The sequence below is a fragment of the Myotis lucifugus genome, unplaced genomic scaffold (genome assembly GCF_000147115.1).
Source record: "Myotis lucifugus unplaced genomic scaffold, Myoluc2.0 scaffold_90, whole genome shotgun sequence".
In the NCBI taxonomy this organism is placed as follows: domain Eukaryota; kingdom Metazoa; phylum Chordata; class Mammalia; order Chiroptera; family Vespertilionidae; genus Myotis; species Myotis lucifugus.
The window spans coordinates 2,260,776-2,277,490 of NW_005871138.1; the positions used below are offsets into that span (position 1 = coordinate 2,260,776).

The window sequence follows — 16,715 nt, forward strand, 5'->3', positions numbered from 1 at the left end:
AAGTTCATGTTCACGTTCAGTCCTGATGACATAACGTGTGTTAAGTGGATTGTTTATTAACCATTCAAACCAAGTCATTTATAAAAGAAAAGGAATGTGCCTTTACGAATCTTGGCAAGAATACTAGGCTAATTGGGTTTGTGTTCAGGAAAAAAACAATTCTGAAACCGACCTGAATGTTGCATTGACTGATGAATGAATAAGGGAAATGTTGTATGTATACATAGTGGAAGACTATTCAGCCTTAAAAATTATGCCACAACATGGCTGAAACTGGAGGACAACATGCTAAATGAAATAAGCCAATCATATAAGGACAAACACGGCATGATTCCATTTTTATATGAGGAATCTATGTCAGATTCATAGAATCGGTGGCATCATGGTTGCCAGGGGCTAGGGGTGGGCAAATGGGGAATTACTAGTCAATGGGCATAAAGTTTCAGTTACACACTATGAATACGCTCTAGAGATCTGCTTGCTGTACAACCTTGTGCCTATAGCCAGCAATTCTGTGTTGTACACTTACACGTTGGTTAAGGCGGTAGAACTCCTGTTAAATGTTCTTAACCACAACGAAGTAAAGGTTTTTAAAAAGTTACATAAAAATCTTGGAAATGACCAAAGTCGACTTAAAATCTCTCTCTCTCTTGCCCTCCTAGAGCCTGGGTTCCAATAAATAATTGCTACCTCATGTCTAAAGAAATTCCTTTTTCTGTGAAAAAGACTAAAAGCATCTTCAACAGTGCAATGCAGGAGATGGAGGTTTATGTGGAGAACATTCGCAGGAAGTTTGGGGTTTTTAATTACTCTCCGTTCAGGACACCCTACACGCCCAACAGCCAGTACCAAATGCTGCTCGACCCCAGCAACCCGAGCGCTGGTGCCGCCAAGATAGACAAGCAGGAGAAGGTCAAGCTCAACTTTGACATGACGGCGTCCCCCAAGATCCTGATGAGCAAGCCCATGCTGAGCGGGGGCACCGGCCGCAGGATCTCCTTGTCGGACATGCCGCGCTCCCCCATGAGTACAAACTCGTCCGTGCACACGGGCTCCGACGTGGAGCAGGACCCCGACAAGAAGGCCATGTCCAGCCACTTCAGCGCAAGCGAGGAGTCCATGGACTTCCTGGACAAGAGCACAGGTCAGCACCGGGCGGGAGAGGGTGGAGAAGGCCCCCGGGATTTCCACAGCTTCCACACCTGGTGGGCCAAAGCTGACCACTTCGCAGAACCACGGGGAGCCTTGTGGGGTTTCATTCTAGTGCAGTGGTTCTCAACCTTCCTGATTCCGAGACCCTTTAATACAGTTCCTCATGTTGTGGTGACCCCCAATTTCATTGTTACAAATTGAACATAATTAAAGCATAGTGATTAATCACAAAAACAATATGTAATTATATATGTGTTCCGATGGTCTTAGGCGACCCCTGTGAAAAGGTTGTTCGGCCCCCAAAGGGGTCGCGACCCACAGGTTGAGAACCGCTGTTCTAGTGGGATGAGTGACGAAGCTGGATCCTTGCTGTTGGGGACCAAAAAATGACAAAAGCACTCCCAGCAGGCCAGCTTGCAGGTCATTCCTAGAAGTGGGCAGAGATGGTTAGAAATCCTTCCGGGATCAGCTCAAATGCCCCTTAGATTAATCACAGCAACTTCCCGTAACGGTTTTTCTTTCTCAAGAATTTTATTTTAATTGAAACATGTTTCTGTCAAACCCATGCACTTACATCATTTAAGGCCTAAACATCAGAGAAACATGCAAGGTAAGCAGTACTCCTCTTTCCCAAGGACTGTCCACGCCTCCGAGGTCACCTGGTTTAACAGCTGCCTTGCGTTTTGAGACTTGCTGTAGCTGAGGGGTTCAGAAGGAGGATGCTGGTCTCAGATTCCAGTTCGGCCCCTCCTCCCTGTGTGGCATTAGTCAGGGTCCCTGAGCTCTTATGCCTTCGTCTCCGCATCTGTAACGTCGTGATAGGAATAGGATCTGCCTCGTAGGATCTTATAAGGATTAAATGTATCAAAATACACAGAGGCTTAGAACAGTGCCTGGAGTAGGAAATGCTTCAAAGATATTGATGACCATATTATTTCTTATGGCTGCTGATCAGATGCCTTTGTTCTAGGACACAGTAACTTGTGTTGACATAGTTTCCGAAAAAAACTTCCCTTTTGCCCTTTAGTTTCTGACCAGAGTCCTTAAAAGCTTCCTCTTATTCCACGACACGATTCCACTTAAGCCCAGTTAACAGAACACGGTGCATAATTACATACCGCGCCGCCCCCCCCCCTCCCCGCCCCCCGCTGGTTCCCAGGGAGAGCTCGCTTTTGAGAAAGTGTTTTAACCTCCGGGAAGAGTCGCTGTTGCCTGAACTTTCATTGCCATGATTTTTGCCACGTTCTAGACCACCTCTTTTATTACATTCTTAAATATGAAACCTCCAACGTAGCTTCATCCTAAGCTGGATAAAATGTATACACTCACGTGTTTACATTGCTTGTTGTATTTTTTCCTAAAATACACGAAATGAATACATAACTTGTCATATCACACCTGTAGGGCCATGAACCCACTCTCCGTTCTCCTGCACCGTATTTCAGAAAAAACAGTTTCAATGTGTTGACTGTAGCGTCTTTCTTCCCTTGGGTGGTACAGAGGTCGAAATGACATCAGAAGTCCTGGCAAAATTCCCGATCATTTGCGTAGCGTTTTAGGTCCTGCGTTAGCAGACTTTAAAGTCCTTCTCCCAAACTGCGATCCCCTTGCTGGTGTGGGCTTGGGGCATTTGGCTGATCCTGAGTTGTACAGCCAGTGAGAAGTTCAGGGAGAGAAGGTGATACTCAAAATTGTTTTCATCTTACAAATTGCCCCCTTTTCTGTAAGGAGCCCGACAGAAAATATGTTAGGCTTAGTGAGTCTCTGTCACAACCGTGTAACTATTCAACACGGTCATCGTTACTAACCCAGCCATAGACAGTAGGTGGCTGTGACACTAAAGTGTGACTTTCATATAATTTGTATGCTTAGTGAACTATTAATCCTTTTGATTTCCCCTCCACCCCACTGCCCCAACCATATAAAAATGGTAAAAACCTTCTTAGCTTGCAGGCCATACAAGAGCAGGTGGTATGCTGGATCTGGCCCGTAGCTTGGTTTGCCAACCTCTGTTGTATAGACTAAGAGAAGCTGATTCAGTCTCCCCGTTTTACAGAAGGCAAGTTGAGGTCCCTAGGAGAGTGCGGGGGAGGTGCCGAGGTCCCGGCGCCCCATCCTGACTCTAGAAATGGCTAGTCTGGTTTTCTTTTCATTGCACTCTACTGCCCTCTGCTGTTTGCAGTGACAAGAGCATTTATTGGAAGAAGTGGACTAGTTACTGAAATGTTCCCATAGTCAGACAAGACTGATTTATCCAAAATTGTGTAAAAAAAAAAGTGCCATAGGAACAGAAAAACCATATAGTTACAGCAATGAAAAAATTTTAAGCAGCAACATAAAATTGAAATAAATTGTTAAATAAAACTTGTATGAGAATTTAGAAACCCTTCTTTTTTGCGAGGGGAGAGGGTGTGTGGATTGAGCTCAGAATCATGTGTCTGTGACCTTAGAACTGGATTTTTGAGAAGCACTTTGTGCGGCCAAAAGCCTTCTACTGGAATCCCATTGTCTTAATGGTCAAAGTGGTTTATATTCTCAGTGATTTTATTTATTTATTTATTTATTTTGCTTCCCCCTTTCTTTAGACCTCATGGCCAGAATTGATGCCTTTGTCAATATTTGCTTGTGGGATCCCAATTTAAGTCGTTAATATGTTTTAGGATGAGAATCCGGGGGCCTGTGAGCTAAAGGTCCTTTGGTCTTATAGCTCTATATGGTTACTGCTTAAGGAGAAGGAAAAACATGTTCATAAACTCCTTTATATTGTGGAATCAATATATTTTTATAAAACAACTGTTATTTACGAAGACGGAAGTCACAGACGATACCACCTACCACAGTCAGCCCTTAGCTAGTTTCCAGGACTCTCTCCATGTTGGTTCACGTCATACTATTACTTTGGAAACTCAAATACATCCAGAGGTCAGGCTGGTGTAGAAATGAGAGGCTGGGAAGTGGTAGGGACTGGGGTGAACTGAAGCAGAAATACACCTTATCATGACGCATTACACGTACACACGTGTGCTTGTGTGTGCAGCTCTCCCCAAAGCAGTGCAGTGTCTACAACCCGATACGTGATATTCTGAGCCATCCCTTTTTCCTAAAGGGCATTGGGGCCTTTTCCTCCTCCTGGTTAGAGCCACGTGGGAATGGGGGCTGAGTGTTGCCAGATTTCTGGTTGTTCAAGAGAAGTTTCAAATATTTTTTTAAATGCAAACTACCCAGACTTTTATATATTGGCTCATTTATTTATTTATTTATTTTTTTAAAAAAATATATTTTATTGATTTTTTACAGAGAGGAAGGGAGAGAGATAGAAAGTCAGAAACATCGATGAGAGAGAAACATCGATCAGCTGCCTCCTGCACATCTCCTACTGGGGATGTGCCCGCAACCCAGGCACATGCCCTTGACCGGAATCGAACCTGGGACCCTTCAGTCCGCAGGCCCACGCTCTACCCACTGATATATTGGCTCATTTAAAAACAACAAGAACAACAACAACATGCTAGGTCACACACATCCGTGCACTACTTGATGTATGCATCACCTGTTTGCAATGTCTGGTGTAGACTGTTGGAGTTTTTTTTGTAACTTAACCTGTGTTCTGAATGCTTTTTCATGCTAGTAAATGACCCTTCAACACAGCATTTCTGTCCTGTCGTAGGACCGTCCCGTGATGTTCTGCCGTGTGGCTCATCCGTGCACACCGCCAGGACTTGTGAACACATAGGTTGTTGACGAGGTTTTATAAGCAGAGGAAATTTAGCACGAATCAGTCCCTCCTTCACCCTCACCCCACCTGGAGGGCTGGGGTGCGCGGGAGGGAAGGGCCTTTTTTTCTAACTCAATTCTAAGACTCCCGTTTCATGTAGTCAGAACAGCACTTAGCACAGGCTACGATTTTGTCAATGCAGACAATAGATGATGTGCTTTAGCCCACACTCGTAAATTGCACATCAAAGTATAAAATCTTATTAAGTTATTGGTGACTTCAAAGGCTAATCGTTTCTCCTTTGGGCAGTATTTATGGCTTTATAAAAGGATTGGCATCTCTTTCAAAGCTTAATTGGAATGAGCATTTCCCAATGTCTTTCTGCTTGTGAAAATGCCTAGAGTGATTCCAAACAGGGTTTCTCAGTCTTGGCACTGTTGACAGTTTGGGCCGGATGACACTGTTGTGGGACTGTCCTGCACCCTGTAGGTTGCTTAGCAGCATCCCTGGTTCCTACCCATGAGATGCCAGCAGCACACCCTGTCCACAATTAGAACCCCCCAAATGCCTCCAGACATTGCCACATGTCCCTGGGGGCACAGTCACCCCTCCACTCCCCATTGAGAACTACTGATCTAATGCACCACATTTCCGAATTTTAGCTCTGACAAAATTCTCATGGCTTCACATTAATCTTTGAAACTCTTCAATATTTATTTAATTTTGTCTCACTTTTTTCTTGAACATAATATTATATATCTAATAGCACATCTTTGTACCCTAAGAGATGGTAACTATTAGGAATTGGCTGTTCCTTCAGGTATGTTTAATGTATATCATCACATTGATGATGATAATTATTTTGTGGTAGAATGGGATCATACTAAGCTTTTTGCTTCTTTCAACTTCGCGATATTTCTTTGGCTTCTTTCTATGTTAGTGTATATAGTTCTAATTGTCAGTAGTATATAGATTGTACGTGAATGTGACAAGTGTTGGGGGTCAGAACTGAATTTTGGGAGATACTCCTTGGTTTTATGAAGTAATGTGAATGCAGATGTTTTAAATGGATACACCGATTTGTTATCTACATCCTTGCTAACTTTCTGATGTCCAATGTTGTAGGCATTTTGGCCAGCCTAGTATTTAACATGTTTCTCTAGATGGCCTCATACAAAACCAGAATAACTTTCAAGAGCCTATCTATTCATCTTCACTGGAGTCATACGATTGTGGTACTTTTTCTTTATTTACGTTTTTCTGTGTTAGCGTACATTTTCAAAGATTTTGAAGGCCATTCCCGTTGCAGCATGCATCAGCTTGGCATTCCTTGTTGTGGCCCAGGAACGTCCCATCGTGGCTGTACCACAGTGTGTTGATGGGCATTCGGGTTGTTGCCACCTTTGGGCTCTTGCGAACTATGTTGCTCTGAACATTTGTGTACAAGGGTTTGATTGCGTACCTGGGAGCGGACCTTCATGAAATGTACAGGGATTGTCTATCTGTTTGCTGCATGATTTCTCTACTTTATACATAAAGTGTAAGGTTTTTTTCATCTTCTAAGAACTACTCTTTGCCCCTTGAGGGCATATTGCCCCTGTTGGGAATGCCTGGACTGGGGTGATAGCAGTGGAAATGGCAGTCAGTGGAGGGGTTGGCGGTATAGTTTGGAAGTGGCGTGCAGAGGCCTGGCTGAAAAGTTGGCTAAGTTGAGGCAGGAGGAATTGGAACGGCCTTGGGCAGCCTGGTGAGTGTGTGTAGCATTAACTGAAAGGGGTTGGGGCAGGTACAAGGTCTGTCACAAATCGGGCAGGTGGCACTCAGGGGTGGACATCGGCTCTGGCTTTTTCAGGGCTAGCTTTCAGGGACCTGTGGGTTGCTAAGTGACTCAGGCACTGCCCCTCTGTCAATGGCATGAAGCAAGCGGTTCTAGATACCTAGATGGGCCTACCCTCCACTGCCGAGTGGAGAGTGAAGCATGCTTGTCTCCATGGAAACCAGTGTTCTCCCATCACCCTTATACTTGGCCGGGTTCAAGTGCTCTGTTTAAAAAAACACTTAAAAGTTGTTTTTTGCCCTAGCCAGTTTGGCTCAGTGGATAGAGCATCAGCCTGCAGACTAAAGGGTCCTGGGTTGGATTCCGGTCAGTGGCACATGCCCAGGTTGTGGGCTCAATCCCCAGGAGGGGGCGTGCAGGAGGCAGCCAATCAATGATTCTCTCTCACCATTGATGTTTCTATCTTCCTCTTCCTTCCTCTCTGGAATCAATAAAAAATGTATTTTTAAAAAACGTGTTTCTTAAACCCCAAGACTGGAACTTTATTATCAAAGGAAACTTTATATGTCTGTGAAATTAAAGGCTTGTTCCAGTTATTTATTTATTTTTTACTACACACTTGCACCTATGCATGCACACACACACACACACACACAGAATTATATTGATTGATTTTAGAGAGAGAGAGGAAGGGAGAGAAGCATTGATTATTGGTCCATGTATTTATGAATCCATTGATTGCTTGTATGTGCCCTGAGCAGGGATCGAACCCGCAACCTTGGTATATTGGTATGATGCTGTAACCCATTGACCTGCCCGGCTAGGGCCACACAGAATTATAAAGCTCATGGCTTTACCTTGTGTTGATGCTAAAATCCTCTGCATGACCACAAGTGGGGCAGGGCTTCGTTAGGCCGCTGCCTGGCCTCTCCTTACATTTTTAACTCAACCTGTTAGGCAGGGAACTGTGGATTTACGTGGTGGAGGTCTCTTGTGACAGTACCTTGGCGTGGGATTTTGTTCCTGTTCCTTTTAGGGTCAGGCTTCTTGGCAAAGTTCCCCACAGTCCTCAGGAGCGCTTTGGCAGCGTGCTAAGCGAGCCCCCTCTCTGCTAGGCCGGCTTGTTCGTTCGTTTTAGAGCAGTGGTCGGTCGCCAACGGGTGGTCCGTGGGGTCCGTGGGGTCCGCGAGGTCCGAAAGGTGGCGACGGCTGTCAGAGAGCACAACTCGAAAAGCCTGGTCTGCAGCCCTCGTGGGGAGGGCATTCGACCGATCCTTTCAGCCACCGGAAATCTCTTGGAAGCGGGGGGCGCATAAGTGAGTGGATTACTTAAAAACAAAACCAAAGAAACATCCCAACACTAAAGGTTTTATTGGAAATATTGAAATCTTTTAAAATGTCTTTAACTTCATTTATTCCTGTTGGTTTAGGTAACAAGCACTTTATTTCCGCTTGTTATCCTAGCAGTGGTGAGAGGAGCAGGGTTAGTACCAGTAATAACAACAGCCCTCAGAATGCAGAATGCGGGGCCAGGTATTCGTTCATTCTTACAGTAAAACTGATTGAATTCAGTCTTCAAATGAGCTGAGTCCTCACAATGGTTTCGAATGTTTCTTGAGCACTCGCTCAGCCCAGGTGACCTGCTCCCCACCTCTGCTCCTCATTTCCGGGGGAGGCGAAGGAGTCCCAGAGACACAGCTGCGGTCCCTGTGTGGGCGCATCAGTTCAGCACTTGTTGGCATTTGGGGCCAAGATAGTTCTTCTTCAGGGACGCTGTCCTGAATCCTGTAGGATGTTAGCCGTATCCCTGGTCTCTACCTCCTGAGGTGCCTGGAGCACCTTGTCTCCTGGTCTGACAACTAAAAACATCGGCAGACACTGCCCTGTGTGCCCTGGAGGAGAACTGCGGGTTTGGATGATTGAAACCGAAGCCCCAGAGGTGAAGGGGAAATAGAAACTACTACTACACTAAGAGCAGGCGATGCACAGGGTAGTACTTAACAGATGCCAGACAGCTGTCCAGATGACTGACTTGGTCCTTACAACTTGATGAGTGTAGGGACTTTCACCCTCCCTTTGTAGGTGTTGTTAGTATTCCTCTTGGCTGCTGCCAGGAGAGGAGATTCAGAGACAAGGTAACGTACCCAAAGTCACACAGCAAGTCGCGCAGAGCTGGGACATGCACTCAGTGTGGCTTCCAGTCCATGCCTGAGTCCATCCATTTCTCTGCATCTAGAGTCTCTCCCACTGTCTTACGTTCAGTGCAGCGTTGGCAGGTCCTGGCGCTGGAGATGAGGTGACCTCAGGTGCATTGGTGTATCCGTTACTGACGCTCACTCTGAGCGTGCCCATTTGGCAGGTGAGGAAATGGAGGCACCCACCCACGTAAAGGAGGGTAGTTGATCAGTGTCTCATCACTCCATCGGGGCTGCATTTAGCTCCCGTCAGCATTGCCCCTGTGACGTGGGAGTCCCGAGCTCTCCTGAGGGGTCCAGTTGGCCTTTGGCAGGTGCGGTAGCTGTGAGGCCCACCCCTGCGTCTCCCACAAACGGGTGACATGCCATCTGCAAGCCTGGCTCTGGTCTCTGCTTTAAATTGCTATTTATTTTGAGATTTTTCACACCCATGAATGGGCCAAACCAATTTCAGTGGCAGCTTAGCCGATTTGTCTTAGAGCTTTGTGTCTAATAGAATAACTGGGAGGCCTCCTTCCTGTGTGGCCGAAATGGTTTAACATGGGGAGGAAGTCCTTCGCTTTGAAACCAGTGGCCGGCCCTGCCCACTGCCCCCTGCTCTGGTGCCCTGCTGGAATCAAATACAGTTTCTCCGCTCTGGCCCACCCCACACCTACCTACAAGTCTGATTTGTTTATTTCTTCGTGACTCTGTCCTTTAACAAGTGCCTTATCTTTTCAGCGTCGCCGGCCTCCATGAAGACGGGCCAAGCGGGGAGTTTATCCGGCAGCCCGAAACCTTTCTCTCCTCAAGCGTCCACGCCAATCACGACGAAAGCAGACAAGACGGCCACCACCGGAAGCATCCTGAACCTTAACCTGGGTCAGTGGGGATTTTTGGAGTCTCTTGCTGGGGCACCTGCATATTTTTGCAGGTTGTGATGCCCTCTTTGGTGTGGTTCTTGAACTCTGAACTCGCTGAGTAAACCGTGTAAAAGGTAAAGTAGAGGAACATGAAGATTGGTCAATAAAAGGGACAAGTGGGGGTTTCCTGGGGGCTGTTGAAGTACCTTAGGCCAGTGTTTACAGCCGTACTTGCCCTTGACCATGGTCACCCAGTTCTCACATGTAAATATATACACTTGAAGTTATATGTGTGTGTGCGCGCGCATATCGAGTATTACGAATCAGTATTTACCTTTTCTATGTGCAGTATATTCTTAGGTCAAAGTCTTTAGCAGAAATTGGCATTGGAAATGTTAATTACCTAACTTCCTGATTCATTCCACCGTTTCCTAGTTTTTACTGAGCGTCTGTCATGTGCTGTGTAAGGTGTTAGCATGGGGTACGGCGTTGGCATGGGGCAGAGTGCGGGGAGGAAGCTTGGATTCTAGAACGGGACAGAGAATCATCAAGGTGGATAAACAGGACAGTTCATTCCGGAAGGAAAATGTGTTGATATGATAAGGAGAGAGATGGGCGGGGTGGAGGTGGGGAGAAGAGGCAGTGGTTCAGGGGGTGGAAGGGTTAGGGAAGGCCTATTTGAAGGGGGGAGTTGCATGACAGGAAAAACCAGTCGTGCCAGGACCAGGAGGAAGAACATTCCAGAAGGAACAAGAACGTTACAGGCCCGAGGGTAAGGATGAGCTTCGTGTGTGAGAGGAGGGGCAAGGAGGCCCAGGTGGTGTCCCGTGGCTGACGGGAGGTTAGGAGGTGAGGTTAGAGAGCACGGGGCCTGAGGACCCTGGATTGAGCAGTGCAGGATGTGAACTGACTGAGGAGTTCAGAAGGACTCTTGGCTGCTGCGTAGACCAGCCCATTCTGCTGTTCGCAAACCCGGCAGTTCCTCCCTCCCCTAAGGGCTACTTCCAGGGTCTGGAGACATTTCTGGTTGTCACCCCTGGGGGTGGGGGGTGCTGCTGGCCTCTGGTGGGTAGAAGCCAAGGTGCTGTTGACCACCCTACAGTGGATAGTAGGCCGCCACAGCCAGGAATTACTGGGCTGTGCCAGTAACTGTGTTGACAGATTGGATGTGGCAGGAGAAATAGGAGCCAAGGGTTCAGTTTTAGGTTTGTATGTTTGGTGCCCTGAGGCCAGGTCGAGGCAGGAGGTGTCATTCGGAGAATCTTGATTATACGCGGGGTGGGCTAGAGCAGTGGTTCTCACAGAGCTGGGCAGGGGGTGCCTGCTACTGGCATTGAGCGATTTAGTGATTGCAGATCAGGGACGCTGTTATACAGCCTACGCTGCCCAGGAAGCCTGCCCCCACACCCCAACCCCCCAGCAGGGAATGATCTCATCCCAGTGGCGGTAGTGCTGAGATGAAGACCCTGGCCTAGGGCATAAAGGGCGGGTGGGGGCCCTGGGACACGACCATGGAGACAGGTCAGCAGGAGGGCAACAGGAGCAGTGGACAGGAGCAAGCCGCCCTGTGTGTGTGGTCCCGGAGGCCTCGGGAACAGCTTTCGGAGGGTGCTCCAGCGTGACTATAGAGCCTGCGGTGGTCGGTGCCTTCCGGGTTCACCTTCTCCTGCAGTGCCCTTTCGGATGGAGAAACTGGGGTCTGAAGAGGTGGCTTCTGGTGTCAGGATGGCAGAGCCCGAAGGTGGCGGCAGGGCCGGGTCAAGCCTGTGCTCCATGGAGGCCAGTGCCCTGTGCACCCGGTCACCGTCAGGGCCACCCAGATGTGACTGACCAGTCGGGGGGATGTAGGGGCTCCAGTTCAGATTCACTGGTGGGAATCGCTCACTTGAACAAACAGGCGACCCGTTTGCTGCCTTGGGGAATAGTCACCTCCTCAGCAGTGTGGTTTGCTTTCTCATGCCTTCCTCCCACCTCCACACCCCGAAAAGAATTGCCGTGTGGAGGTGTTCTCACGGTCGCATTTCCTCTTTGCCAGCCATGCATGGCAAGAATAGCTCCTTCCTTAACCCAGGCGGACCGTGGGCATCCTCGTGACACGGGGACTTCCTGTTTGGCCTGACCCACCGTGGGAGTGCGTGGCTGCTTCCTGCCTGCGTTTGGGTGGGCGGGCACAGCGGGACCAGGCCTCTCCTGCCCACTGGGGGACACGGGCCTCATTTTGTCAGCAGGAGCGGAAGCCTTGGGGTGTGGGCGTTTTAGGGCTGGGGTTCCAATCACCTACTGGAAAGAGGATCAGAGAGGGATCCGTGAGAAGCGCCATGGGTGGGTTGAGAAATGGGAAAGTGGAAGGGGATGCGAAGTATTTTTCCAGGATCCCAGGGAGGGGATAAATGCTTATGGTGTTTCATTATGTCTATCATCTGTGTGACTACTTGGAGCAGACAGAAGTGCCAGGGATAATGATGACATTATTACATCTAACAAAATATTTAATTAAAAAAATTACACCGAGAAAGGCAAGCTTACAGGGATGGCAAACAGATCAATGATTGCCGGGGGTGGGGGTAGGGGACGGTTTGACTGCGATCTCAGAGGGTCGGGGCAGATGGAATTGTCCTGCATTCTGTTTGTGGTGGTGGTTCCACAAATCTCTGCCAGTGTTAGAACTCAGAACTGTATTCCCCAAAACGTGAATTTTACTCTCTACAGATGAAAACTACTCAAAGGCAGGTACTCGCCCCATTTCACAGAAGGCCCAGAGAAGGGAAGTTGCCTACCCAGGGCCACACATGGGTCCAGGTGAAGTTGGGCCTTCAGACTCAGGCCTGTTTTGCTGTGTAGCTGCAGCTCTTCACCGGGATACGGGAACTGAAATGCTTCAAGATGCGGCCCTGTTTTGACTTTCATGTGCCCTTGAAAGGGGTTGGGGGTAGAGTGATGATTCGGAATGGGGGGTCACACAGAGGAAGAGGTGCCTTTTTAAAGGAAGCAGCTCCTACCACTTGAACCTGTGTTGTCAGATTCTGAGTTTTCAGAAAAACAGAAATCCTGATTTTTGTGTGAATTCTCCTAGTTTTAAAAATGTGACGTCGATTTCATCAAAAATAAAAAGAACTCTACTCGGGCCAAATAAATACAACTAAAAATACGAAGAACCAGCCCATGGGTCGTCCGTGGTTGCTTAATTACTCTCATAGCTACTGGGCATGAGCGAGGGGAAGGTTTACGCAGACCGCCCTCAGCTGGCACACAGCCTCTCCTCTCAGCTCCAAACAAGGAGCCAAACAAACCCTGGAGGATTGTCACGGCCCCTCCTGTGGCTTAACTCGTCATCATAGTGAGGACGTGCTGGTGAGACTAGGAGAGAGAGGAGGCCCTGATTCTTGTCTGCATTCCGGTTCGCCTGGCCTGCGAATCCCTCATCCCTCATCTCTTATCTCACAGAGGGTGTCTGCTTGGGGCCGGACACACCCAGCAGTTCCGGGGCCTGCGAGTGACAAAATGTGCTTTGCTGCTCTCCCCACGGTGGGCGCCCGGCGCCGCCCAAGCAATGGAGCGTGTCTGCTTGTCTGTTCCTCCCGGTGGCTGCCGGGAGGCGTCCTTCCTTCCTCACCTAAAGCAGGGCCTTGGCAGCCAGGCATCTGAGAGCCGGATGCAGAGCAGGGCCTGGGTCTCCCAGAGGTGGTCTTGGTTTTTGTTTTTTGCAGTAAGTGCAGTGAGGAGGGTCTCTGCCTGGCTTTCACGGCCAGGAGACCATCTGCTGGGGTCTCCTGTCTGAATGTTGTTCCCCGAAGGACCAACATTTTGTGGCTCCTGGAAGTCCATCCGGTAGAGTCTCCCGGCAGCTTTGGAACAAAGGAGTTTTGTTTCGTTTTTTTCCCTTTTTTTTGTTTTAACTGAAAAAAGAAGTGGTTATATTTCTCTTTTAAAAAGCTTTATTGGTTTTGTTTTGGTTAATCCTCGCATGAGGACATTTTTTCCATTGCTTTTCAGAAAGAGTGGAAGGGAGGGAGGGAGGGAGGGAGGGGGAGAGAGGGAAAGAGGAACGTGGATGTGAGAGAGACATCGACTTGTTGCCTCCTGCACGTGCTCCGACCTGGGGGCAGGAGCGAACCCGCAACCCAGGTACGTGCTCTTGATCGGGAATTGGACCCGGGATCCTTCAGTGCTCAGGCTGCCACTCTAGCCAGGGTTCTCGTGTTTTTTTTTTTTTTTTAATATATTTTATTGATTTTTTACAGAGAGGAAGGGAGAGAGATAGAGAGTCAGAAACATCGATGAGAGAGAAACATCGACCAGCTGCCTCCTGCACATCTCCCACTGGGGATGTGCCCGCAACCCAGGTACATGCCCTTGACCGGTATCGAACCCGGGACCTTTCAGTCCGCAGGCCGACGCTCTATCCACTGAGCCAAACCGGTTTCGGCAGTGTTTTTATGAGCAGTGAATGCACACGGTGAGAGAAAGTTCACAGGACAGAACGATGTGGAATGAAAAGCCATCCTGCTGCAACCCTCTGATCACCTGCCTCTATACCCGCTCCTCACAGGTGACCGCTGTGTTTTAGTCGCTGTGGAGAGCTCGCCTAGATACATCCCAGTGGTTCTCAAACTGGGTGATTTTTGTCCCTCGGGCACGGTGCAATGTCTGGAGACATTTTTATTGCCACAACTGGGATGTGGGTGCTACTGGCACCTAGGGGTGGAGGTCAGGGTTGCTGCTAAACATCCTACAATGTGCAGGGCAGCCCGCCCTGCCGCTGCCCCCAACAGAGACCTGTCCGGCCCCAAATGTCTTAAGTGCCAGCATCGAGAAGCCCCAAGAACACAGGTGTATTCATATCTATCCTCCGTTTCCTTCTTTCTCCCCCACACCAACGCTAGAGTGCGCTACCGACTGTGCCCTTCTCAGTAAGCAGGCTGGTTGTCCGAGCGGTGCGCGGAGATCTGCTACGTTTCAGCAGCTGCATTTTAGTGCACCTTATTTATCCAGGCACTTAGCTATGGACTCTTGGTTGTTTCCCCTGCCCCCCCCTCTTTTTTTTTTTTTTTTGCTGTTGATAACAGCTGCGATAAAGACCCTTTGCCCTCATGGGAGTGCGTATCCACAGGATGAGTTCCCAGAAGTGGAACCCGGGTCAGAGGCCACGTGCAGCTGACGTCTGGCTGTCCAAACAGCCAAACTGCCCTCTAAAGGGGCTCTTCCCATCTGTGCTCCCTCCAGAAATGTAAGATCGTGCCTCTTTCTCTAGCGTGGGTTTTTAAAAAAATCACTGTTTCCATTTGTAGCCTGAGCTGTCTTCCTATCAGCTGAAAAGTTCAAAATGTTGGCAGCAAGGGTGGATTCGGAAGACATGCCCGATATAGAAGGGCAGGGGTGGAGAGAGTCGCCTGGGAGCTGAAGGAGAGAGCAGTCCTTCTCCACGCTCTGCGGAGGAGAGTCAAGTGCAGCTGAAAGTTTCAGAAAGATAATCACATGTGGCTGAAGTTCCGCTCCCAGGGTCCTGACCCCAGCCCCCCGGCTTGTGATCGTTTCTTGTCAGAATAAACATTATAGTAGCATATGGACGCGAGCAGCCTTATTTTGTAAAATGCGGCCCTTTGCCTTTTCATTCCTCTCTGTTATGAGGTGTAGGTCTCTTTCTATGAACCCTAAGGTTTAGAAGTGTGGTTTTGTGTGTCAACACAGATACGCCAGGGTTCAGGCAGATCATGAGGAGTTTCCTTCACTCACATTGGTCTAACACAGGGTTCAACCTTAGCTGCCATCAGCATCGCCCAGGGAACTTTTAAAAGGCCAATGCCCAGGCTGTACCCCAGGCCAGTCTCGGGGTGGGGGGGGGGTTGGCCAAGGTGTTAGGATTTTTTTTTTTTTTTTGAAGCGCTACAGGTAATACCTATGTGTAGCCCGGTTAGCCATCAGTCACTGGGACTCATACAGGTGATGGCACATTTTGTAGCCTGCAGATCAAATCTGGCCCCCCCACCTGCTTTTTGAATAAAGTTTTATTGGAACACAGTCATACCCATTTGTTTACATAGTTTCTTTTCGCTTTTACACTAAATCCTGTATTGTATGGTCCATACAGTTTCTTCCTCTCTGGCCCTTTACAGAAAAAGGTTGCTGACCCCTGGGTATAGTAAGCGTGTTTTTCTGTAACTGCTATATGGAATCGATTAACTGTACAAGAATGTTATGAGGACATTGATGAGCACATCACTTGGGTAGCACTCCTCCTCCCAGCCCACCTCACAGTATTCCTGTGAGATGCTTCTTTTCTAACTTACGCTTGAAAGAGCTGCCTTTTCCCTCTGGAATCCAGTATGCGTCCTCCTTTCTGAGAACAGAAATGACCAGGCAGACCTCATAGTCTCCCTTTTGCTGTCACATTTGGAGCTTCAATGTTAAGTCCTTACGTCCTGTTTGTACTTCTTTATTTGTGTCTGTTTTTCTTGTTTCCCTGGTCCTCCTCCTCCGCCTTCTCCTTCTTGCTGTTTGATCACTGCTTCCCTCTGTCCTAGCTTTGTAAGGTGCTTCTGCAGTAAATTCTTTCCCTCCAAAGTGGCTGTGCACTCACACCTGTGAGCGTCTCCAGTCCCGGTGCTGCCGGCTCTCTGAAGAGGCCCTGGTCAGCGCGCACACGCACACACACACACGCGCACACACACACACACACGAACACACGGCTGTTTCTCAGAGCCTTTTCTTAAATGACAAGGATGCTGTCACTCTTGGAATCTCCCTGGCAGCCCGCTCCGAGTGTGTTTTTGGGCAAAGGGCCTTCCTCATCCTAGTGGAGGCCTCGTTGTGGTGATAAAATCAACTCTGAGCAATTTGTTGCTCTGGTCACCTGTGTTGGGTGGGGCATTTGGGAGGCCACCTGCGGTCACTTTAAAGGAAGGAGTCTGAGTGCAGTGTGGGGAAGTGGCCTGTTCCTGAGCGAAGGAGAAGGTTTGTGAGTCAAATCGGAAAACAAAACAAAATCGAAGGGAGAGAGTGAAGGCTTTGAACAGCCCTTGTGGTCCAGCTCTCCC

The 16,715-nt window shown here is 48.5% G+C and overlaps 1 protein-coding gene across 10 annotated transcripts in view; it reads left to right on the plus strand.

The window, feature by feature from the left end:
• Positions 1–16,715, plus strand: part of ZMYND8 (zinc finger MYND-type containing 8) — a 111,638-nt gene that overhangs the window by 64,101 nt on the left and 30,822 nt on the right. For all 10 annotated transcript variants that reach the window (XM_023756170.1, XM_023756169.1, XM_023756172.1 and 7 more), the window contains 2 exons: positions 663–1,144; positions 9,560–9,700. In XM_023756170.1, the coding sequence (XP_023611938.1) occupies positions 663–1,144; positions 9,560–9,700 (623 nt within the window). The remainder of the gene's footprint in view (positions 1–662; positions 1,145–9,559; positions 9,701–16,715) is intronic.